Consider the following 25617-nt stretch of genomic DNA (forward strand, 5'->3'; position numbering starts at 1 on the left):
TCGTTTGATTGTATGATCGTTTGCACGCTGCCTCGAGTGATAAAAAAAAATCCCCCCCCCCTCTCACGGGCTCGATTTTCGGCTGAATTTATTTGTAAAAAATAAAGGGACTTTATTTCAGCAAACGGGCTTTTCAGTGGTTTGTGCTTAGTGACTAAAAGTGAAGGACTCAAGCCAGGGAAGCCTCTAAACAGAAAGAGGCTCGCCGGTGCGTTTATCCACGCTCGCTCGGAGAAAAAAAAATGGCGATCGCTTCGCCGGAAGTTTGGAGGAGAGAGCCAGGGGGAGGGACTTTGAAGAACCAGCAACAATGGTAACGCACAGGTCTTTAGCGCTACTGTTGCAGATTGGTTGCAGGAGTGTATCGCTATCCGGAGGGTGAATCCACTTTTCTGGATTCCCCTGAAAGCGCCACAACGAGGCGCTTTTTGCTGATTGGTTTCAGGATTGTTGCAGATTGTCTACGACGTCGTGGGTTATGGCAAATTAGTAGCGTTTCCAAATAGCAACCATTGTGCTACTTTGAAGCCGTGCGAAATGGCCCAGAAAAGTGGATTCACCCTCCGGATAGCGATACACTCCTGCAACCAATCTGCAGTTCCCAGTTCTCTCAGAGCTCTCTCAGGGCTCTCTCAGCCTCCCCTCCCTCACAAGGTGTCTGTTGTGGGGAGAGGAAAGGGAAGGCGACTGTAAGCCCCTTTGAGACTCCTTCGGGTAGAGAAAAGCGGCATAAAAGAACCAACTCTTCTTCTTCTTCAGTAATTTCAGGGCTCTCTCAGCCTCCCTTCCCTCACAGGGTGTCTGTTGTGGGGAGAGGAAAGGGAAGGCGAATGGAAGCTGCTTTGAGACTCCTTCGGGTAGAGAAAAACGGGGTGCAAAAAAGCAGGTCTTCTTCTTCCAGGATGTCTCCTCTCCCGAAATCTCATCTCAGGAAGGCCTCTCCTGCTGCCTCCATTCGGGGAGTTTGTTTACTACAAAGGAAATCTGCCCGGCCGGCTTTGTTTTTTTGCTTTTCCACACCCGCCTCTTGCAGGGAGAAAAAGGATGTTGCACATCTGGGGACGAAGGAAGAAATCTAGGCACAGACTTCCGATGGAGGCCATTGCTGCGCACCGGGGAAGGGGGGGGGGGGCGATGCCAGGTGCGTTTTAGGAGGTACCGCTGGAGCAGGGAGAGGGGGTGGGAGAGGACAAAACAGAGCAGGGAGAATAAAATGTAAATCATGACCATGGTCTTGTGCCGACGGCATTGTCTGATACCGCGGGACACGGCTGGGTTCGGCATCCTGTTGTTTTTCCCACCGTCGGCACCAGGAAAAAGCTGGGATTTGTAAATAGGGAACAACAAAACAACAAGACCCCCCCCCCTGACCTCCCCCTTCCCCCAGTCTTTCCGGCCCCCTTCTCCCCAAATCTCCTCTTCCAAGGGAAGTGATTTGTCACCCAGAGAGGATATGTGGGGTGCGAATTTCTATCCAAGGTTGGGATTATAAAGGCGCGGGTGAGGGGGGTGGGGTGTCCTCCCTCTGGCCTTCCCCACCTAAAAATGAACGGCAAACAGGTTGTGCCCCTCGGGAGCTCCATGGCCGCTGCACCTGTGCGCCATGCCCTTGAACGTTTCCTCGGGGGAAATGTTTGGGATATCCTGGAAAGATGCAAGGGGCAGGTGGCATCAAAGGAAAGCAGACTCCGGGGACAGGAAGCCCAGGGGTTGGTTTCCATCTCACGGTGAAGTTCTTTTTGTTGTTATTGATGTTTGTTTTGGATTGCAATTTGCGGTGGGAGGCAGGTGGCCGAAGGGGGCACGGCAAAAACAGCCTCGCTTGTGGGTTGGACTCTGTTGCGGTAATTGAGAGGGGGAACTCGGACAGGGGTTTGCTAAGGAGAGAGAATTGGGCCTGTGGATTCTCAGAGAATGAGAAGAGCATTTGCACCCTCTAAATAGCGGCCTTCTGGTTCACTTTTGAGCAGTTTGCGATGGAATGGCCAGAGTTTTACTGTGTGGAATGGCCAGAGCTGCTTGCAAATTTCAAACCGAATTGTTGTGCAAGTGTGAAAGCTCCCCTAGTAGATTTTCAGACCCTGCTTTCCTCGCAACATGAAAACATGAAGCTGCCTTATCCTGAATCTGACTCTTGGCCCGTCAAGGTCAGTACTGTCTGCTCAGACTGCAGTAGCTTTCCAGGGTCTCAGGCTGAGGTCTTTCCTATCACCTGATCCCTTTAAGTGAATCATAGAATCACAGAATCACAGAGTTGGAAGGGGCCATAGAGGCCATCTAGTCCAACCCCCTGCTGAACGCAGGATCAGCCCTAAGCATCCTAAAGCATCCAAGAAAAGTGTGTATCCAACCTTTGCTTGAAGACTGCCAGTGAGGGGGAGCTCACCACCTCCTTAGGCAGCCTATTCCACTGCTGAACGACTCTGACTGAGAAAACTTTTTCCTGATATCTAGCTTATATCGTTGTACTTGTAGTTTAAACCCAAGTGAAGATGCCCAGGACTGAAGCTGGGATCTTCTCCATACCAAGCTGATGCTCTACCACGAGGGGTGTCAGGCAGCCTGCTAGGATCAGTTTCCAGTAGGGCAGGAAGTTTCCTGTCGATTGGCTCTGTTGCCCACTGGCACTCCGAACTAGGGTTGCGCGGTGCGGTGCGGTCTGGGCTTTGATGATTGCCTAGGCAGCCGAACCGTGCCGAACCGCACAACCCTACGGAGAAACATAAGAATAAAACCACTGCCAGCCTCGGTGTTGTTATGTCACTTCCGGGTGCCACCCCAAAGTGCCAATGAGTAGCTCTAGGAATGGCCAGAAACTCTGTGGTTGAACCATAGACTTCTCTGTTATTCCTAGAGCTACCCACTTACTGGGCTGCACCCATCACATGCCTCTCACCATAGCTGTGACGCCAGCAATCCTGGGCAACTCTGTTGAGCATTGAGCCACAGCCCCTAAAATGGTATTTAAAGGGGGAAGGAGGGATGGAAGGAAGGAAGGAAGGAAGGAAGGAAGGAAGGAAGGAAGGAAGGAAGGAAGGAAGGAGGGAGGGAGGGAGGGAGGGAGGGAGGGAGGGAGAGCGAGAGAGACATGGATGAAGGGTGGGAGGGAGAGAGACAGGGAGGGAGAGACGGAGGGAGAGACAGGAAGGAAGGAAGGAAGGAGGGAGGGAGGGAGGGAGAGCGAGAGAGACATGGATGAAGGGTGGGAGGGAGAGAGACAGGGAGGGAGAGACGGAGGGAGAGACAGGAAGGAAGGAAGGAAGGAAGGAAGGAAGGAAGGAAGGAAGGAAGGAAGGAGGGAGGGAGGGAGGGAGGGAGGGAGGGAGGGAGGGAGGGAGAGCGAGTGAGACATGGATGAAGGGTGGGAGGGAGAGAGACAGGGAGGGAGAGACGGAGGGAGAGACAGGAAGGAAGGAAGGAAGGAAGGAAGGAAGGAAGGAAGGAAGGAAGGAAGGAAGGAAGGAGGGAGGGAGGGAGGGAGGGAGGGAGGGAGGGAGGGAGGGAGAGCGAGAGAGACATGGATGAAGGGTGGGAGGGAGAGAGACAGGGAGGGAGAGACGGAGGGAGAGACAGGAAGGAAGGAAGGAAGGAGGGAGGGAGGGAGGGAGAGCGAGAGAGACATGGATGAAGGGTGGGAGGGAGGGAGACAGGGAGGGAGAGACGGAGGGAGAGACAGGAAGGAAGGAAGGAAGGAAGGAAGGAAGGAAGGAAGGAAGGAAGGAAGGAAGGAGGGAGGGAGGGAGGGAGGGAGGGAGGGAGAGCGAGAGAGACATGGATGAAGGGTGGGAGGGAGAGAGACAGGGAGGGAGAGACGGAGGGAGAGACAGGAAGGAAGGAAGGAGGGAGGGAGGGAGGGAGGGAGAGCGAGAGAGACATGGATGAAGGGTGGGAGGGAGAGAGACAGGGAGGGAGAGACGGAGGGAGAGACAGGAAGGAAGGAAGGAAGGAAGGAAGGAAGGAAGGAAGGAAGGAAGGAAGGAAGGAAGGAAGGGGGAGGGGGGAGGGAGAGAGGGAGGGAGCAGGAGAGAGGGACAAGAATTGAGCCCATTTCATGATGAATGGATAAACTTGTGCTGGCAAGCTGGAGAAGAACTATTGGGCCTTGAAATGGCAAGAGGCAAGACTCTTCGTGGTTATTACGTTTTCATGAATCCACATTTCTACAGATGTGGTGTCCCTTCTGCACCGAGCTGCAAAGACTCTCCAACTCTTGAGTTCTGATGAAGCCACCAACGCATGGGAAGAAGTGAAGGAGGGGAGGAATTCAAAGTCCGTCTCTTCTCCTGCCTGCTCAGCCCAGCTCTCTCTCTCCGTGGGGGTTTCCTTCACACATGTGTGCGGTCCCCTGGCCTCCATATGTTATGTTACCAAAATGTGCTAACAAGATGGGAGCGTTTCCTTGGCTTTGGGATGTGAATCTGGGTGTTTGGACCAAACAAGGGGTGTTTTTACTTGGTTTCCCCGAGGCCTTGGCCATCTGCTTGTTGTTTGGCAGCCGTTGTGAGCCTCCATGCCTATGCAGGTGCCACAGACTGTGCTCTTTAACAATGTAGACACGCTGCACGGACAGATGAAGGACTGCGAAAGGTTAATTCTTCACAGAAACAGAGAGCCTTGGGTGACCAGCTGATCCGATTTTTTGTTATTTTTATGCAGCAAAGTGTTGTCTACTTCTGCAATTCCTGGCAAATAGATGGGGAAGAAATGGAGGTAGTGACAGATTTTATTTTCCTGGGCTTCAAGATCAGTGCAGATGGGGACTGCAGCAAAGAAATTAAAAGATGCTTGCTCCTGGGGAGGAAAGCTATGGGAAATCTAGACAGCATCCTAAAAAGCAGAGACATCACCCTGCCAACTAAAGTGCGTCTAGTCAAGGCTGTGGTCTTCCTAGTTGCAATGTATGGCTGCGAAAGTTGGACCATAAGGAAGGCCGAGCATCAAAGAATTGAGGCTTTTGAACTCTGGTGCTGGAGAAGACTCTTGTGAGTCCGTTGGACTGCAAGGCGAACAAACCGGTCAGTCCTAGAGGAGATCAGCCCTGACTGCTCCTTAGAAGGCCAGATCCTGAAGATGAAACTCAAATACTTTGGCCACCTCATGAGAAGGAAGGACTCCCTGGAGAAGAGCCTAATGCTGGGAGCGATTGAGAGCAAAAGAAGAAGGGGACGACAGAATGACACCAGGCAAACAATCCCATTTGGGTAAAACAAGGAATCTGATTGGGTAGCATCAGTTGAGCAGAGCGAGAGACTTTAGAATTGGATGCTGAGGAAGATTCAGTGATTCCAGCCCCAGCTGAGAAGAGTTGAGAACTGACAGTTACCTGGTTAGTACTGGCAGAAGGAAGGTGGCCAGCTCTGGTTGGGAAATGCCTGGAGATTTGGGGGGCGGACCCTGGGGAGGGCAGGATCCGGGGAGTGAAGGAATCTCAGTGGGGTACCCAGAGCCCAAATAAACATCCATTTTCTCCAGGGGAATTGATTCCTATAGTAATGATGGGATATCTTCAAAGGTCCAGTGTAGGTTGGTAGTCCTAGGCAGGGGGGCTGTGGGTGGGGATATGGGGGCTCCATGATGCCAGCTGTGGCTAGGTTTGCCAGGTTCCGCTGGGTATCCAGTGGAGAACAGGGGGGTGGGCTTATCAGAAGCAGAGAAATTCATCCCGCATCGAACAGGAGGTTGGACTAGATAGCCTGTATGGCCCTTTCCAGCTCTAGGATTCTGTGATCCAACATTTCATGGCCATGTGACTCCAACATGATCCAGAATTGGTACGTTGGGAATATTGGGGTGACACTCTGGTTTTGGGACAAAAACTCTACGGTAGAATTAGCTTCTACCATAGAGTTTTTGCCTCAGAACCAGAGTGTCACCACAATGTTGGATACACACTTTTCTTGGATGCTTTAGGATGCTTAGGGCTGATCCTGCGTTGAGCAGGGGGTTGGACTAGATGGCCTGTATGGCCCCTTCCAACTCTATGATTCTGTGATTCTCTATGATTCTATGATTCTATGTTGGGGTACTTGTGGACTAAGCTACATATGAGCAGACAGTGTGATGTAGTGGCAAAGAATGCGAATGCCATTTTGGGCTGTATCAACAGGGGCCTCCATGCCTATCACATCAAAATCACATCAAAATCACAAGATGTCATAGTCCCATTGTATACGGCACTGGTCAGACCACGCCTGGAGTACTGTGTGCAGTTCTGGAGGCCTCACTTCGAAAAGGATGTTGTCAAAATGGAGAAGGTGAAGAGTGGTGAGGATGATCCAGGGGACCAAGCCCTATGAGGAAGGAGACTTGGGAATGTTCAGCCTGAAGAAGAAGAAGAGTTGGTTCTTATATGCTGCTTTTCCCTACCTGAAGGAGCCTCGAAGCGGCTTACAATCCCCTTCCCATTCCTCTCCCCACAACAGACACCCTGTGGGGTGGGTGAGGCTGAGAGAGCCCTGATATTCCTGCTCGGTCAGAACAGCTTTATCAGTACTGTGACTAGCTCAAGGTCACCCAGCTGGCTGCATGTGAGGAAGTGCAAAATCAAACCCAGCAGGCCAGATTAGAAGTCCCCACTCCTAACCACTATACCAAACTGGCTCTCTGGGAGAAGAGGAGGTTGAGAGGGGACAGGATGGCTGTCTTGGAGTATTTGACAGGTTGTCACTGGGAGGAGGGCAGCGAAAGGTTCCTGTTGGCAGCAAGCAAGAGGACTTGCATAAATGTGTTTACACTTCTTGTAGAACGGTACTGGCTAGCTATCAGGTAAATAATGTTCACAGTCCAAGTAGTTCAGCCATGGAATGGGCTGCCTCAGGAGGTGGGGAGCTCCCCTCCCTGGCCGTCTTCAAGCAGCGGCTGGACAGATCCTTCTCCTGGATGCTTGAGGCTGATCCTGCACTGAGCAGGGGGTGGGACTAGATGGCCTCTATGACCCCTTCCTACTCTAGGATTCTGTGAGTCTAGTTCAGCAGGGGAAGGGGCTGCCTGCGGAGGTGGGGAGCTCCCCCTCACTGGCGGTCTTCAAGCAGCGGATGGACAGATCCTTCTCCTGGATGCTGGAGGCTGATCCTGCACTGAGCAGGGGGGTGGGATTAGATGGCCTGTAGTCCCCCTTCCCACTCTAGGATTCTATTCTATATCCAAACTCTGCCAACACCTTTCATCCTTCCAGAATACAGAGCCCTTCTCCTGTTTCCAAAAATGTGAGGCCTCAGGGCCGGGAGAGATCCATTCTCTATCATCCCGGGTCAAGAAGGACAACCAGCAATGTCTGCTTGAACTCGCAGAAGGGGGAGCGAGATTCAGTTGGGTCGCCACATGGGTCTGAAGCAGAAGGACAAAGTTTGCGTCCAGCGGCCACTTTAAGGCCTATCGAGTTGAGTTCTGGCTGTAACCTTTCATGTGCAAACAACTCTTCCTCGGAGTGTGAGAGATTCTTTCTCTCAACTGTCAAGTGTGGTTTACGCCCGGAAGAACATTCCGGAGACGGGAGAGCTCACGAGTGGTTGGCGGCTGGTCAGCGAGAACCTGTCTAACTTGACGGGACATTTAGGGAAAGGGCCCCGGGGGAGGAGAACCGTGTGGGGGAAACAGGTTCCGTTCCTTAACCATTTCCCCCGGCCCACTTCTCCGAGGAGACAGCAAGGAAACTGAGAAGAGGTACGTGCCCCTAAAGGGTTTGCTTGGCAGGGAGGCCAGACAGTTAGAGTGCCAGGCTAGGAAGGGGCTGGAAGACTCGGATTCGAATCTCCGCTCTGCCACGGGAGCTCACCAGGTGACCATGGGGCGGTCGTGGGCTCTCAGCCTGGCCTGCCTCGCAGGGGTGTCGTGACAGTGGCATGGAGGCTGTTGACTACAGGTGGGGACGTTCCTGGAGGGGAAGGTATGGGGAGGAAAGAGAGCTCAGTGAGGTACAGTGCTGTGTCGTTAGGGTCGGGATTAGGGTCGCCAGCTCTGGGTTGGGAAAAACCTGGAGAATTTGAGGGTGGATCCAGGTGTGGGTGGAATTTGGGGCAGGAGGGACCTCATTGGATGATCATGCTATGGAGCCCACCCTCCAAAGGAGCCCTTTTCTCCAGGGGGGCTGATCTCTGCAGTCTGGAGAGGAGCTGCAATTCCAGGAGATCCCCAGGTCGCACCTGGAGGCTGGCATCCCTCAGTCCCCCTCCCAAGCAGCCCTTTTCTCCAGGGGAACTGAGCTCTGCAATCTGGAGAGGAGCTATAATTCTAGGGGATCCCCAGGTCCCACCTGGAGGCTGGCATGCCTAGTGGGATGCCCTCACATGTTTGGGAAATTCTTGGAAGACTTGGGAGGATGAGTTGGGGGAGCTCAACGGGGATTGCTGCCCTCTAGATGCCACCCTTCAACACAGCCATCTTCTCCAGGTGTAAAGGTAAAGGTATGCCCTGTGCAAGCACCGGGTCATGTCTGACCCTTGGGGTGACGCCCTCCAGCGTTTTCATGGCAGACTCAATACGGGGTGGTTTGCCAGTGCCTTCCCCAGTCATTACCCTTTACCCCCCAGCAAGCTGGGTACTCATTTTACCGACCTCGGAAGGAAGGAAGGCTGAGATCTGGCTTTTTATGAATTAGTGTAAATTGCAGGTCACTTTTTCATTTATATTATAAGCCTTAGCTCTCCTGCCTGAGGGTGCTTCTAATACTTTTAAGCTTAAGATCGGTCTTAAGCCCACCTGGTATGAACCATTCAGAGTAGAGTTATAGGAACAATACGAACAGTTCTACCCAGAAGCAATTGGACGTGGCTCTAGGTCAACAGTCTCTCCGGTGCGCAATTATTCTTTTGCAAAGAAGGTGCTTTGATGAATTTAAAGACTGTAGGTTTAGGGAGCCAGGACGGTGTCATGGGGCCAAGTGGGGTTGGGTTCTCCGCTCCTCCCCATGCAGCCAGCTGAGAACCCTACAGATCACCCTTGCAATTGTCATTGACCTGCTATCGGCATTCAACATCTGAGATTACTCCGAACTCCAGGATATAAGGACAGACGGGCTCCCATTCGAGCTGTATCTGAGGAAGTGAGCAGCGACTCACAGAAGCTCCTCCCCTGCCACAAATTTCACGTGTCTTTAAGGGGCTCCTGGACTCTGGCTCTTTTTCTACAGCTACAGGCAAACACGGCAAGCCACCTGGATGTGACAAGCGTACAATTTTGCACACCCCGGATTCTGTTGTTCTCTGTCTCACGCAGACGCACAACGTCACAAGAAATCTTCAGCATTCAGAAATGTCTTAACCAGGTTTCGGAAAAAGTGTTGATTGCCTTTCTTATTTTTTCATATAGATTCCTGTAGTTCTGAAGAAGCTTTGTGCTTCCTGCTTTCTTGAGAGCCAGCTTGGTGTAGTGGTTAGGAGAGTGGATTTCTAATCTGGCGAGCCGGGTTTGATTCCCTGCTCCTCCTCCACATGCAGCCAGCTGGGTGACCTTGGGCTCACCACGGCACTGATAAAGCTGTTCTGACCGAGCAGTGATAACAGGGCTCTCTCAGCCTCACCCACCTCACAGGGTGTCTGTTGTGGGGAGAGGAAAGGGAAGGTGATTGTAAGCCGCTTTGAGACTCCTTCGGGTAGAGAAAAGCGACATTTAAGAACCAACACTTCTTCTTCTTCTTCAGTAATCTCAGGGCTCTCTCAGCCTCACCCACCTCACAGGGTGTCTGTTGTGGGGAGAGGAAAGGGAAGGTGATTGTAAGCCGCTTTGAGACTCCTTCGGGTAGAGAAAAGCGACATTTAAGAACCAACACTTCTTCTTCTTCAGTAATCTCAGGGCTCTCTCAGCCTCACCCACCTCACAGGGTGTCTGTTGTGGGGAGAGGAAAGGGAAGACGACTGTAAGCCGCTTTGAGACTCCTTGGGGTAGAGAAAAGCGGCATTTAAGAACCAACTCTTCTTCTTCTTCAATAATCTCGGGGCTCTCTCAGCCTCACCCACCTCACAGGGTGTCTGTTGTGGGGAGAGGAAAGGGAAGGCGACTGTAAACCGCTTTGAGCTGCTGCTGCTCCTTCTTCCTTCTTCCTTCTTCCTTCTTCCTTCTTCCTTCTTCCTTCTTCTTCCCCTTTTCTCTTGTAACAATTACTGAAATCCCTTGCCACTGGATTTCCGGAAGAACATAACTTTACCCCAGTCACGAATATTGCGAAGTCACAGGGAGTTTCGTCCCCCTCCTCCCCCCCTGAAAGAGATGCCTGGCTTGTATTCTGCAAGCTTTACTTTGCCTTCCAAAGATCCGGGGTTAACATTTCAAAACTATTTCCATAACTGTTCGGTCCGGAATTCGCAACGTGGCTTGTTCAGCTGATTTGTTATTGTAGCTATGAACTTTATGAGGGCTAGTTTACATCTGCAAGAGATTGAAGGCTTAAAACCAGAGACGACGGTGAAGAACGGCAGGGGGATCTCCACAAACGGGGTGAGTGGGCGACCGTGTGGCAAATAAAGTTTGTTGGATCCCACTGTGTACTCTACCAGAGGATCCCTTGATCCCATGGAAGGGAGGACTCCCAAGGATCGTCGATGGGGGCCCAGGCATCAGAGAAACACCCCCCCCCATCTGTAAACAGGACTGAATCTGCTAGTTCAAAGAGAGCTGCTTTGATTTTCTGAGCATCTGAGCAAAATGCACTGCATATCTTTATTCCAGTTTTTATTTGAACAGTTAGACAAAGCCAGTGTTGAGTGTCTGAGGTTTGACAATTGCTGGAACACAACACTGGAACAGAGAGCCAGTACGGTGTAGCCGTCAACATATCGGACTGGTTTCCGGAAGATCTGGATTCAAATCTCTGTCATGCTCTCTTGCAGCCTTACCTTCGTGCCAGGATAGTTGTGAGGGGGAAATGAGAGGATGCCCATTTATGCTTTTTGGGGGAAAGGGAAGAGCAGATCGACCCAGTAGCCTAATTCTACTGGGATTGAAAGGGTTACTCAAGGCTGTCCTTCTGACGGAAGTGGAGAGTCTTGGCTATTATCCGCCAAAGTCTCAATGAGAGACTTTGCCCTTCCCGCCCGTCTCCTAGACAGAGAACAGGTAAAGAAGATACCTTTTCATTCCGTTCCTTTTGTTGTTGTTGTTGTTTTGAATTCGACATTGAAATTCCAGGAAGGACAACCCCCTCCAGAAGAGAAGGCACATATTTATACAGTTTGTGAATCGGCTCCACAAATATAACACAGAGACTTCCTGCAGAAGACAACATCCCCATGTGAAGGTTTGGTCCAGGGCTGATGGAAGACCCAAGACAGGTGTGGAGGTCAAGGGAGGGGCCGGGGGAGGCAACTCTGCTCCCTTCCCATCCATTTCGGTTGAACCTGGAATGTTGGTGGTCTGCACAGAACAAATATCAAATGTATAAAGGGGACAGCTGGCGTCTCTGGGATCCGTTATTTTTTGGCCGTTTCAACGGCATCTCCGAAAGACCGTTCTTCTGTGTTGACGGAGTTTAAATATGCCAAGAAGTGGCAGAGCACCAACTGCTTACAGAATAAAATAGTTGTACTGAGACGATAAACGATTGTATTTGCAAGGGAGGGGAGAGAGAGTCCTAACAGTCTAACTGACTATTATTATTATTCTGGAAGCCAGCAGGGAGAAAGCGGGCTCAAAGGAGCAGGAAGTCTCCAGTTGAGCCAGTCAGGACCCAGGAGATTATTTGAAAAACATCAGGAAGTTCCTAATCTAATTATGTTAACTTCTCCTCCAATGCTCCCTGTAGGACATTCTTCTTATGCTCTTAAAGCATGCACACTTGAGATCATGCGTTTTCCAGCACTTTATACCATATCCCCACTACTTTCCTTCTTATGTTGCAGGTCAAAAACAATTGGAGGTGGCTTTAGGGGGAAGATCTCAGAATTCCCAAAGAGGACGTATTTTCGGAAATGCAAGTAAGGGATGGAATGCAGAGGGATGCTCCAGACATGAGACAGGATGAGTCCTTGTGTAGGATAATGTGGTTGCCATCTTTGGCTTGAGAAATGCCTGGAGAATTTAGGGGTGGAACCTAGGGAATCCGGGATTTGGGGGAGGGACCTCAGCAGAGCACAATCCCCTTCAAAATCAGTCACTTTCTCCAATAAAGTGGGGAATCAAACCCAGTTCTCCAGATCAGAGGTTTTCATACCCCACTTTTCACTACCGGAAGGGTCTCTAAGCGGGTTACAATTGCCTTCTCTTTCTCTTCCCTGTGAGGGAGGTGGGGCTGAGAGAGTTCTAATAAAGCAACTTTGTGAGAACAACTCTAACAGGACTGGCCCGAGGTCACCCAGCTGGCTGCATGTGAAGGAGCAGGGAATCAAATCTGCTCTCCAGATTAGAGGCCACCTCTTTTAACCACTACACCAGAAACTGATTTCTGTTGTTTTGAAATCAGTTGTAATAGTGGGAGATCTCAAGGTTCCTCAGGAGTATGGCAACTTCAAGGATACAGCATTTTGGTGAACCGAAGCCAGTAGGCAAATCAGACCAAAGACTAGGGTTCCCAACTCCTGACTGGGGAATTCCTGGAAACTTTGAGGATGGAGCCTGGGGAAGGCAGGGTTGGGAGAGGAAGTAAAGCTCGTATAATACCCTAGAGTTCACCATTCAAAGCTGTAATTTTATCTAAAGGAACTTTGTTCCGTTACCTGGAGATAATTGCAAGTCTAGGAAATCTCCAGTCCTCACCTGGAAGCTGAAAACCCAAACCCAGACCCCTCCTTTGCCCATAGTTTACCTTAGGTCTTCAAGCAGGACACAGACACCAAGCGGAAGGACACTACTTTAGCCATTATGACTTCTGACAAGATGTTGAATGACAGCAAAGGGAATCAATCTAGAAGTTACATGAACACATGAAGCCGCCTTATACTGAATGGGACCATCAGTTCACCAAGGTCTGTATTGTCTACTCAGACCAGAAGCAGCTCTCCAGCATCTCAGGTAGAGAAAGCTCTTTCACTATTGGGAGGTTTTGTAAATAGCAGTTTTGCAGCAGAATCATGCTGGGCCCATAACCTAATTGGAATATTTGGTTAATATAGTAGATTTTTGCTCAGTCATAGAAGCTTGACTCTGAGTGCAGTAAATAAATCTCTTGCAAAAAAGGCAAACTTAACATTTGTTCAAGTAGATCCAGTTCACTTTCAAGTTGCAGCCGAAAGGAAAGGAGAAAAAGAAGAACTGGTTTTATGTACCCCACTGTTTACTACCCGAGGGAGCCTCAAGGTGGCTTACAATCGACTTCCCCTCCTCTCCCCACAACAGACACCCTGTGAAGTAGGTGGAGCTGAGAGAGCTCCAGAAGAACTGCTCTGCAAGAACAGCTCTATGAGAACTGAGCTGTAAGAGAACTGCTTAGGTCACCCAGCTGCCTGCATGAGGAGAAGTGGGGAATCATACCCAGTTCTCCAGATCAGAGGCCACCACTCTTAACCACTCAACCAAGCTGGCTCTCAAGAGAAGAGGTTCTAAATATCAGAATGAAAAGGCAGCTTCTCCACCTTCCTTTTATCAAAAAACCTGCCTGTCAGGTACACAAGCAGGTACACAGGTGGCTCTGTTTGGGTAGAAAGGCAAGACGTAAAAATATTGTACATTAAAAAAGCCACCACCAATACCCCCTTCGGAAAGGAGAAGCTTATCGAACGCGTCCTTTCCCTATCACAAATGACCTGCTAATCCAGCATGCCGTGTGTGGGAGTATGAGGGCATTGCCTCTACAGAAGGGACCGGCAGAGAAATGGGCCTTTGTGGAAAGCCCTGTGAATAAAGGGAGAGGACAAAGGGAGAGAAGAGATCAGAGGGCAGTTCTCAAGTGATGACAGAGCCAGTCCATGCAAAGAGACAGCACCTACACACCCTTACAGTGATGTAGCGCCCCCTGGTGTCTAGGCATGCTGAGCTGCTCAGTCCAAGATTCTGGGCTTGAGTTTGCCTGCAGCTTCCCTCATCCTTTCCCTCCTCTGCGTAAGGGAGGCAAATGCGGGCGTAGGCCACAAATGCATCTCCAGGGTTGCTTGGGTGTTTCTTGCAAATGTGCAAATTAGGAAATGTCAGCCATGGTGCCGGTACGAAGCCTGTGGCACAAGGCAAGTACGTGTCACATGGCCACAGCACTGGCATTCTGGTAGGGCACAGACCTATCTAGAGAGGGCTCAGAACACGCATACTCATGCACACGTGGTTTTGCATCCTTTCCAGACTGAAGAGCAAAGCATGTCTACAAACCTGCAAGGGCGGGGGGAGAAATGCGGTTCCTTGATGCATCCCAGTCTAGCCCAGGTTAATGTATAATGCCACCAATCCCAGATAAGAATCCGTGAAGAGTAAGGTTCAGCCCAGTGCAACAAACCTGGAAGTTACCAGACCGGTTTTGCTCAAGAGCCTTCTCCAGTGATAGAGAAGAGCCTTGAGGCTAGAGGAGGCTTGGTGGCTGATCAACAGAGCCTCTGCTTGGCATGCAGAAGGTCCCCAGTTCAGTTCCCAGCACCTCCAGTTAAAAAGGACCGAGCAGTTGGCCATGTGAAAAACTTCGGCCTGAGACCTTGGAGAGCTGCTGCCAGCCTGAGTAGACAATACCGACCTTGATGGCCCAACAACGGTCAGACTCAGTAGAAGGCAGTTTCACGGGTGCTCATTGGAAGCACACATTTTGGGGAGGGGCTGTGGCTCAGTGGAAGAGCCTCTGCTTGGTTCGATCCTCAGCAACTCCAGTTCAAAGGGCCAGTCAGTCGGTGATGGGAAAGACCCCTGCCTGACAGCCAAGGGGAGAGGATGTGGCTCAGTGGAAGAGCCTCTGCTTGACATGCAGAAGGTCCTGGGTTCAATCCTCGGCACCTCCAGTTCAAAGGACCAGGCGGGAGGTGAGTAGACCAGGCAGTCTGAGTAGACGATGTCCAATTGGAGGGACCAAGGGCCGGATTCTGTAGAAGGGAGCTGCAAGTGTTTGACGCTGTTATCTTGGCTTTCTCTGCTAGGAGGAGGGAAAAGATGGGGTATAAAGGAAGTAAAGGCATTAGGGGATGTGAAATTCCTCTTCATGAGACCCTGGAGAGCCATGGCCAGCCTAGTAGCAATACTGATTCAGTATAAGGTAGCCTCATAGGTTCATAGGCTGCTATTTCATTTTGTTGTCACAGCCTAACACTGAACTGCAGAGGTTCATGAGGGGCTACTAGCCACAAGGAATAGATGAAACATTCTGTCTGGGGCTGTCTTCTTGGAGCTTGGGGGGCCACAGTGGGAGGGCTTCTGTTGTTCTGGCCCTGCTGGTGGACCTCCTGATGGCCCCTGGATTTGGGCCACTGGATGGTGGACTGGATGGGCCACTAGCCTGACCCTACATGACTTCTCATGTTCTTATATCTGGGGCAGGAATGCCCTGCATTCTTGTTGCTTGGGAGGGCCACAGTGGGAGGGCTTCTGGGGTTCTGGCCCTGCTGGTGGACCTCCTGATGGTCCCTGGATTTGGGTCAATGTGTAACACAGAGTGTAGGACTGGAGGGACCATTGGCCTGTTCCAACATGGCATCACTTATATGGGTCAGGAGGTCTACAAGAAATATATGGGACACTGTCTGGGGCAGGGATGGGCCCTTGGCCTGATCCAACATGGCTTCTCTTATGGTCATAGTCCCATTGTATACGGCACTGGTCAGACCACACCTGGAGTACTGTGTGCAGTTTTGGAGGCCTCACTTCAAGAAGGACGTAGATAAAATTGAAAGGGTACAGAGGAGAGTGACGAAGATGATCTGGGGCCAAGGGACCAAGCCCTATGAAGATAGGTTGAGGGACTTGGGAATGTTCAGCCTGGAGAAAAGGAGGTTGAGAAGGGACATGATAGCCCTCTTTAAGTATTTGAAAGGTTGTCACTTGGAGGAGGGCAGGATGCTGTTTCTGTTGGCTGCAGAGGAGAGGACACGCAGTAATGGGTTTAAACTACAAGTATAACGATATAGGCTAGATATCAGGAAAAAAATTTTCACAGTCAGGGTAGTTCAGAGGTGGAATAGGCTGCCTAAGGAGGGGGTGAGCTCCCCCTCACTGGAAGTCTTCAAGCAAAGGTTGGATACACACTTTTCTTGGATGCTTTAGGATGCTTAGGGCTGATCCTGCGTTGAGCAGGGGGTTGGACTACATGGCCTCTATGGCCCCTTCCAACTCTATGATTCTGTGATTCTATGATTCTTATGTCTGAGGCAGTGATGCTGTGTCTTCTTGGTGCTTGGAGGGCAACCGTGAGAGGGCTTCTGGAGTTCAGGAGGATCTCCTGACAACACCTGGATTTTGGCTACAGAGTGTCGGATTGGATGGGCCGCTGGGCTGATCCAACATGCCTTCTCTTATGTCCTTATGACGCAACTATGCTCTGGAATTATTTCCCAACATAATTTCCTTGCTATGCCCTATAATATAGAGGAGCGGTCTTTGATGCCTCTGGGTGGGTCATTATGCAACGTTTTACAAGTTTTTTTTTAAGGGAAACACATCTGGCATCCAAAACAGCTGTGCCCGAGTCCTTGGTTTGCACGGTGAGGCCGGGCCCATTGGCGCTGGCGGGGTATTCAAGGGCTCTGCACATGTGACCTTCTTGCCCTGGGCTGCAGCTGGCAGGACCGGCGGAGGAATGTGACAGCTCAGCAGCCAAGCCCTTGCTCTGCACACAGAAGGTCCCAGGTTCAACCTCTGGCGTCTCCCGTTAAGGGGACTCAGGAAGCAGGTGGGAGGAAAAACCCATTCTGAGCTGCAGGTCTAAAAGAGAGGCGATCTCTAGATGGGTCTTTAACTTGCTTAAAAATATATTATTTTATGAAAACAGCAAGAGTACACAGAAGAAAAGGGGATGGATTGGCCCGTACGATATTTGTCAAAGACAGTTGTGGAGTGGATAATGCAGGGTTTCCCAACCAGGGTTACATGTCACCCGAAGGTTACTCTGGCCCTCTGGAGAGGTTACGCTGATTGGGGGAGATTTAATTAACACGGTAGTGTTAACTTATTTGGACAGGTTGACCCGCCCCCTGCCCAAATAGCCAATGGTGGCCCTGGAAAGGGCGGGAAGGGGCGGGACCCCGGCCATACAAACCTTTCCTGGCCTGGGCTCCTCTACCATGGTCAACCTGCTGGTGGCAGCTGGAGTCCAGTGTGGTGAAACCTCTTGGGATTGGTTAGTGTTTTGTTTTTACTTTGGAGGGCTGGAGGGAGGGGCCTACCCCAGGCTCGGCGGTGCAGGTCACTGGGCCGCTTGGGGTTTGGGGGCAAGCAGGGACCTAGCTCTCATGCAGTAGCTGCTCAAATTCATTTACATTGCTTAGAACTCCACCTTGAGTACCCCTCATCTCCTTTAACCTTGAGACTAATTGATAAGAGAGCAGCCACGGACTATTTACACCTTCATCTTTGATATCTTGCCAGCACTTGATTTTCCTTGGAGTGTTTGTCCTCATGCCGTATTTTACGGGTGGGGATATAAGCAAAGAGTTTGAGCGGCTCAAATTCCAGCACATAAACATAATCTTCCAAGTTCATCCCTGATCACAGGACTTGTTTCTTGTTTATGGTCTTTAAGTCAATTTCTTAATCCATAAGTAACTGTGTGGGCCTTTATCAAGATCTGTTAATTCTAATTTCACTATTCTTTGCCTTGGGTTTTTAATTCAGTCCACAATCCACATCAGACCTGCTGCTTGGTAATATAATTTCTTTCTTTCTTTCTTTCTTTCTTTCTTTCTTTCTTTCTTTCTTTCTTTCTTTCTTTCTTTCTTTCTTTCTTTCTTTCTTTCTTTCTTTCTTTCTTTCTTTCTTTCTTTCTTTCTTTCTTTCTTTCTTGTTCATTTGTTCATTCACCACCACTCTCAGACCAGGTGGCTCATGGTGGTTGACAATAATGAGCATAAAATATAATAAAATTCCCACATTCCCATAAAACTCTCCCAAACACATAGTCTCCCTCCCCCCATCCCCAACCGGCTTGACGGACCCTTTGACCCAATGCCTCAAGATGGGTGTTTGAAGGAAGAACCCAAGCAGATCTTCCTTGCCCTGGCTTCAACCAAACACCTGGCGGAAGAGCTCCATCATACGGGCCCTGCGGAACTGGGATCGCTTTGACAGGGCCCTCAGCTCTCCCGGGAGCTCATTCCACCAGTCGGGGCCAGGACCGAAAAGGTCAAGGTCAGGCATATTTCCCATGGGCCAGGAATCGCCAACCTATTTCCGATTCACAGAGCAAAGAGCTCTCCGAGGGGCGTGAGGAGTTATACAGTCCCTCAGAAACGCTGGGCCCAGTCCCCAAATGGCCTTGGGTTTTTTGCAATTCCATATACAATGTACAAATCATCTGTCTTTGCCACTCCTTACATATCTGTTTTATATGGGTAACATGGGCAACCGCAAAAAATTAATTTTGCAGCACATTTGTTTTAATTGTAGAGATTTTCCCCATCCATGAGGTTTCTAGGGGTTTTTTCCCCATCTTGATAAATCTGTTTAAATCGATTTCCAAATTTTCTGATGGCTATTTTTTTTTAAGTTTGCAATCTTGCCCAATCAGATTTATTCCCAAATATTTAATAGAACTGTTGAGCACTTGTGTTCTTTATAATCTTCTTATTCTGTTCTAATCTTGTTGTTTTCCCCCTCCTTTTTATAGGGATAGGGATAGGATAGGATAGCCTGAGATAGGGATCAAAATTCGTCAATATGTAAAATTAAATATTGCAACGGTTTCTGGGGATGCAAAACCCCACGTTGTCTGCTTAAGTTTTCATTTTGAACTCTGCACCATCCACTTTGATTCCTTTAATGATGTCGCCTTATCTAATCTTTATAGCTAAAACCTCTATTGCCAGTGTAGTGGTTAAAGAGAGGCAGCTTCTAATCTGGTGAGCCGGTTTTGATTCCCCGCTTCTCCCCCACATGCAGCCAGCTGGAGGATCTTAGGCTAGTCACAGCCCTGATAGAGCTGTTCTGACCAGACAGTAATATCTCACAATGGGCCTGTTGTGGAGAAAAAGAATGTAAGCTGCTTTACGACTTTAAAGAAGAGAAAAGCAGGGTATAAAAATTTCTTCCATCTTCTTGGATGCTCAAGTCAGCATGCATATGCTTGGTGTAGTGGTTAATAGCGGCAGCTTCTAATCTGATGAGCTGGGTTTGATTCCCCTCTCCTCCACATGCAGCCAGCTGGGTGAGCTCGGGCCACTCACAGTCCTGGAAGAGCTGTTCTCACAGAGCAGTTCTGTCAGAGCTCTCTCATCCCCACCTACCTCAAAGGGTGTCTGTTGTGGGGAGACGAAGATGATTGTAAGCCACTTTGAGACCCCTTCGGGCAGTGAAAAGCAGGGTATAAAACCCAACTCTTCTCTTCTTTTTCTGACCAAAAAGGATTAATATTAATAAATTAATAAATTTTAATATTATAGCTTGCCCTTCCCCTGTTCTGATAGGTAGGCTCAGGACATGTAACAAATATTCAGACATTCTAATAACATTTCAACAGATAACAAGAGGACAGTCCGTATGGGTGGAGCTATGTGGGCATAGTCTCCAGCTGATTTGGTGCCTGGGGCGGTTAGGTGGGTGTGGCTTGGCGTCATGGCAACGGGGGAATGCCCAGGCTGGCTCTGCAGCTGGAGGAGATGCCCAGCCACCACGGCCCCCGTGCTGCTAGGTCCAAGCTGTCCTCGTGCCCGGCCAGCCCACCTGAGCCTTACCCTCACGTCCACTGCTCCTTGCCTGCAAGCCCCTTCCCCCGGGCGTTCCCCTCCCTCCGCCAGGTTCACCTGGCACCAGCCCTCCTTGCCTCATTCCTCCCCCTGCCCTCTGCTGGAAGGGGCTGGCCCAATCTGACAGCCTCCTCCCCCTCCCGGGATCGCCTGTCACTCTGCTCTCCTGCACCAGGCCCAGGACCTTCTGGACTCTCTGCCTTGGGCTGCTTCTTCCCGACTCATTGAGTGGTTCCCCCCCTGGTGCAGAGGGAGGCTCTTCCTGGCCTCTGCCGGAAATCCAGAAGCCCTCCCACGGTCCCCCTGCAAGGCAGAGCATCCCTGCCCCACACAGAGTGCTCCTTCAATGTATGGCAGCGTTCCACTTATAGTTAAACCTCCTCCACAGCCCCAACGTACCTTGAGACTGCATTCCTCCAATCAGAACAGAGTAGCCTAAGTGGCCTGGACGAATGGCCACCTCGGGTCTGGGGCTATTGGCTCCGGCCCTCCTGCCGACGGGAAGAGACATCTGGAAGGGCAGCATCTGGAGGCCACATGTGATCCGCGCCGCCCCTTTAAATTCTTTATAGGCTGCTTTCCCACTGTTCAAAGTACCCTAGAACATTTGCAAACAACGTAGGTTAACAACCCCAAAAAAACCCACCAACGGCAAACAATCTGCAGGCAAAACAGCCTTCCCAGAACGGCGCCGCTAAACGAAGCCAAGCCCTGCCAAGGCAGAACAAGGACTCACGGGGCAAGCGCCAAATAGCCTTACGTTCCCAAGCCCCCTGGGCTGACGTCACCATTATAATGTTTCACAAGAAAGGACCTGCAGTGCGGCCTTTGCCATCTGTGGCTGCCAAGAGTCCCAGTTTGCCAGCCTTTATTTTCTACCAGACTCCAGTTGCACCTCTGGGTGCGTGAGCTTTCGGGAGTCAAATCGCCCGTCCTCGGATGTAAGTAGGATTGGAGATTTATTTATTTTTATTTATAATCCCCCTTGTACGACGCCGCTCCCAGCAAGCTCCCGCGTGGACACGCAGGAAGCTGCCTTATACTGAATTAGACCTTCGGAGCATCAACGTCTGTATTGCCTGCTCAGACGGCAGCTGTTCTCCAGGGCCTCTGGCTGAGGACTTGCATGTCTCCTCCTGCACCTGCCTGCTCAGGCACTCTAGAGCAGGGGTCCTCCAGATGTCCATGGACTACAATTCCCATGAGCCCCTGCCAGCAAACGCTGGCAGGGGCTCATGGGAATTGTAGTCCATGGACATCTGGAGGACCACAGGTTGACTACCCCTGCTCTAGAGTGTGCGTCCCGTCACAGTCCAGGCTGCAGGTCTTGGGGGTGATGGCAGAGTTTGGATAAGCAAAGACGGACATAGCACTAGGCCCCTTAAAAGAATAAAGTGGTTTTACATAGATGAGTAGCACATTTTGTTTAGAAAGCGAAAAGACGACTGAGAGGGGATCTGATAGCCATCTTCAAGTATTTAAAAGGCTGCCATGGAGAGGATGGAGGAGAGTTGTTCTCTCTTGCCCCAGAGGGCTGGACCAGAACCAATGGGATGAAATTAACTCAAAAGAAATTCCCTCTAAACCTCCGGAAGAAGTTCCTGACAGTCAGAGCGGTTTCTCAGTGGAACAGGCTTCCTCGGGAGGTGGTGGGTTCTCCATCTTTGGAGATTTCTAGACAGAGGCTGGAGAGCCATCTGACAGAGAGGCTGATTCTGTGAAGGCTCAAGGGGGTGGCAGGTGACAGTAGATGAGCGATTGGAATGTGAGTGTCCTGCATAGTGCATGGGGTTGGACTAAATGACGCAGGAGATCCCTTCCAACTCTATGATTCCTGTCTGTCCTGTTCAGCAAGCAAGCAGGGAGGAAGTGTGCTCCAAGGAGAAGGAAGTCTCCCAGTGAGCCAATCAGGAGGAGATGATTTGAAAATTATCAGGTAGTTTTTAATCTAACTATGCTAAAGACATATCTCCTCTGATGCCCCCTGCAGGACACTCTACATATTCTGTTCAATCATGCACAGTACAACATGGGATTGTTTCAGGTTCGGCCCTCGGCATCTCAGACTAAAAGGACTATGTAGCCAGTGACACAAAAGTGTGCCCAAGAATTTGGGAAGGAAACCAGGTTATTTGCTTGGGCAGGCTGTGTAATGGGAAGTAGTCGTGAGTCTCCTCTCTTGGGTTCCCTTGAAACTTGATGGTTTGGGGTGAGATTCCTGTGATGTGGCCCCCAGCACTTGGGGTTACAGAGCTGGACATGGAGTTGAGGGGTTCCATTTTGGATAATTCTCCACCCACCTCCCCAATCAATAGAACACGTTCTTTTAGCCTGTCCTTTTTACGAAAATTCCTGGGAATCGTTCTCCTTACAGACAAACACCAGACTATGGAGAAAGTTGCAGAGTATTGTACTAAAGCGAGATCTTTCTGAGCCTCTTTGGAGAAACGGAATGCACATTGCACTTCATTCATTCATTCATTCATTCATTCATTCATTCATTCATTCATTCATTCATTCATTCATTCATTCATTCATTCATTCACTTTTATGCCACACTTCCTTGAATGCTCAAGGGCAATTTACAGGGTTAAACCCACAAAAAATACATCATCATCACTAATAAAATTGTTAAAAACATTAAAATATCTAAACATAACCATTTGCTGCATCCTTCATTCCTCTCGCAAGCCCTGCAGTACAACTTGAGTTTCTGCAGGGCTCTGATATTGTTCAACAGAGCGTTCCACAGGCCCCGAGAAGGCCCTGGCCTTGGTTGAGGCAGGTCTCGTTTCTTTAGGACCGGGGACCCTAAGCGGATTCTGCTCACTAAACTGTGGTGCTGTCAGAGAGATGGGATGGGAGAAGCGATCCCGTAGATACAAGGGTCCCAGCCCACTTAGGTCTTTAAAGTTTAAAAGCAAAACCTCGAATCTGTGGTCTCCTATCTGGAGCCAATGCAGCGGGGAGAACATTATTATTATTATTATTTATTATTTATTATTATTATTTAATTTATTATTACTACTACTACTATTATTATTATTATTATTATTATTATTATTATTATTATTATTATTTAATTTATATACCGCTTCTCCCCGGAGGTTGGATAGGCACTCTCCATGAATTCCAGGAAGGATTCTTAGTATAGAAGTCTGTAGCGTTGCATTTTCAATCTTAATGTTTACTGTATTTCCACACTTGGGTGGAGATGGATGGAGCCAACAACAACTGGGGAAATATTTGCCATTAATTACCAACGTAATTAATGTATTTTGTGTGTGTGTGTGTGTGTGTGTGTGTGAACTACAGCTGAACTCAAAAGGACTGGCTGTTTGGCAAAGTATTATCCTATGGCATCATATGGCTTAATTTGGATCTTGTGCCACAGTTTACTAATTTGCCATAATTTGCTTTGGCCTTATATCTCCCCAGTTATGATGGTTGTTCATTTAGTCTGAGGAAGAGTGCCTGCACTCGAAAGCTCACACCTTGAATAAACCTTGGTGGGTCTTAAAAGTGCTCCTGGACTCTATTTTTGTCATGCTACTTCAGACCAACTCAGCTAGCCACTTGTATTTTTTGCTAGTCGTCCAAAGTAACCAATCTGTCAACCTTGGACTTGGTACGGACTGTGCATTCCACCCATTCGTTGCCTCTCGCCTTTTTCTCCTTGCAGGATCACCTCAACAGTCCACGGGACAGGATGTCCAAGGTCTTCTCTACCAGCCTCCGCTGCCGATTGCCCGTCCTGCTGTTCTTCTTCCAGGGTGCCCTGCTGGTGCTCTTTGCTCTCTTTGTGACTTACGACGAACACACGGACGCTGCTTCGCAGCCTCCTGATGCCGATCCAAGCGCCAATCAGCTGTACGCCATCTTCTCTCTGTTCCAGGACATCCAGCTGATGTTGCTGGTGGGCCTGGGCCTCCTGCTGGCGTTCATGAAGGGCTACGGGATCAGTGCTGTCGCCTATAACTTCCTGATGGCCAACTTTGCCACTCAGTGGGCCCTGATTGTCCAGGGCTTCGTATACCACTACCACCAGGGGAAGATCCACCTTGGCCTTTACAACATCCTCACTGCTGAATTTGCAGCTGTAACCGTTCTAATCTCGGCGGGGGCGATCCTGGGCCACACGAGCTCCCTCCAGCTTCTCCTCATGGCCCTGTGCGAAGTCCCCCTCTACGTGGCCTGCGAGTGGTTGACCGTAAGTCACTTCCGAGTTGTGGACATCGGAGGAACCATAACGCTCCACATCTTTGCTTGCTATTTCGGCCTAGGGGTCTCCCTCGCCCTGTACCGGCCAGGCCTGCAGGAAGGACACCCAAAGGCAGTCCCCTCTTATCTCTCGGACTTCCTTTCCTTGGTGGGAACCATAATCCTTTGGGTCTTCTGGCCCAGCTTCATTGCCGCCCTCATCCGGCAAGGTGACGCCCAGCACAGAGCAGTGCTCCACACGTGGATCACCCTCAGCGCCAGCGCCTTGACCTCCTTTGCTACCTCCAGCCTCCTCGATAAGAAAGGCAAGCTGACCTTGGGCCACCTGCAGAATGCCACGTTGGCCGGAGGAGTGGCCATTGGTGCTGTAGCAGACATGGCTATTACCCCCACTGGAGCATTTGCCATGGGCATCCTTTCTGCTCTGGCCTGTATCCTGGGCTTCCAATACATGACCCCCTTCTTGGCCTCGAAAATCCGCCTCCAGGACCACTGCGGCATCCACAACCTTCATGGCCTGCCAGGTATCATTGGCGCCATGGGGGGAATTGCAGCCATCTTGTTAATACCCGATGAGAACTACGGACTCCAGCTGTACCAGGTCTTCCCTCCACGGGCCCCACCTCTAGACAACACCACCATGGCCGAGGCGGCCTCAACGGGGCAGGAACTGGGAAGGACGGCCTCACGGCAAGCTCTCTACCAGGTCGCTGGCCTCGGATCGTCCTTCATCATATCCCTCGCCGGGGGATTCCTCACTGGGTTGGTTTTGAGGCTCCCCTTCTTAGGCCAGCCACCCGACGACCTCTGCTTTGATGACAGTCTTTACTTTAAGATCCCGAGACTGACGGAGGCCTTGCATGCCGGCCCATCTCATGAGGACCTTCAAATGCCTCTAAAAGATCATGATTATCAGCTGCAGGACTCAACAGTCCAAATGTCTGCAAATCTCTAGTTGAACAAATAGGGAATGACTATGCGGTACTGCCGGCATATGAACATCGAGGTAATAAATATCGAAAGGTTGATGGCCAGGATGTTTTTTTCTTTAACCCACCCAGCGCTAATGTCTCTCCCCAGTGATGTTATTTTCTTTCAGCATGAATTGCCACAGGCTTCAGGCTGATTTCACGCATTTGGTTGGGGCCAGGGCAAGGAAGATCTGCTGGGTCCCTTCTCTGAACAGCCTCCCTGATGGGTTGGCCCTAAGGAGCCATTGAGTCTGTTGGGGGGGTGGGGGAGACTATTGGTCTGTGGGAGTTTTATGGGTAATGTGGGGAGTTTTAATTCTTTTATCAGGGGTAGTCAAACTGCGGCCCTCCAGATGTCCATGGACTACAATTCCCAGGAGCCCCCTGCCAGCGTTCGCTGGCAGGGGCACCTGGGAATTGTAGTCCATGGACATCTGGAGGGCCGCAGTTTGACTACCCCTGGTCTTTTATGGTTATTGTAAACCACCGCAAGCTGCCCAGACTAAGAGAGGCGGTCCATAAATATATAATTAATAGATTGGATATATTTACACGGATCTTCTCGCGAACTTAACGCTTATCTTTGAGACTGATACGAGCTCAGTCATCCAACAATAAACGAGCGTCTGAAGAGCCACGTAAACAGAATGGACTGAAAATTAGCCTGAAGCCGGTGGCAGTTTATGTTGAAAGAAAAT

At 50.2% G+C, this 25617-nt stretch overlaps 1 protein-coding gene and 1 non-coding gene across 9 annotated transcripts in view; both read left to right on the forward strand.

Annotated features, from left to right (window-relative positions):
* The window catches only part of LOC143836516 (ammonium transporter Rh type A-like), a 28569-nt gene extending 3326 nt beyond the window's left edge, over positions 1 to 25243 (forward strand). Inside the window, exons 1-3 of one of the 8 annotated variants that reach the window (XM_077335882.1) lie at positions 7481 to 7662; positions 11832 to 11906; positions 23410 to 25243. In XM_077335882.1, coding sequence (XP_077191997.1) covers positions 11901 to 11906; positions 23410 to 24903 — 1500 coding nt within the window. In that variant the 5' untranslated portion in view covers positions 7481 to 7662; positions 11832 to 11900 and the 3' untranslated portion in view covers positions 24904 to 25243. Of the gene's footprint in view, positions 1 to 7480; positions 7663 to 7753; positions 7778 to 10189; positions 10432 to 10996; positions 11050 to 11106; positions 11265 to 11831; positions 11907 to 19905; positions 20669 to 23409 lie in introns of those variants that run through there. The other 7 variants (XM_077335885.1, XM_077335886.1, XM_077335884.1 and 4 more) reach the window with 7 other exon arrangements.
* On the forward strand, positions 14766 to 14840 carry TRNAV-GAC (transfer RNA valine (anticodon GAC)). Its single transcript has one exon. It is a non-coding gene; the product is annotated as a tRNA-Val (tRNA).
* Positions 25244 to 25617: the final 374 nt, after the last annotated feature.

The sequence above is a fragment of the Paroedura picta genome, chromosome 4 (genome assembly GCF_049243985.1).
Source record: "Paroedura picta isolate Pp20150507F chromosome 4, Ppicta_v3.0, whole genome shotgun sequence".
Classification (NCBI taxonomy): Eukaryota; Metazoa; Chordata; class Lepidosauria; order Squamata; family Gekkonidae; genus Paroedura; species Paroedura picta.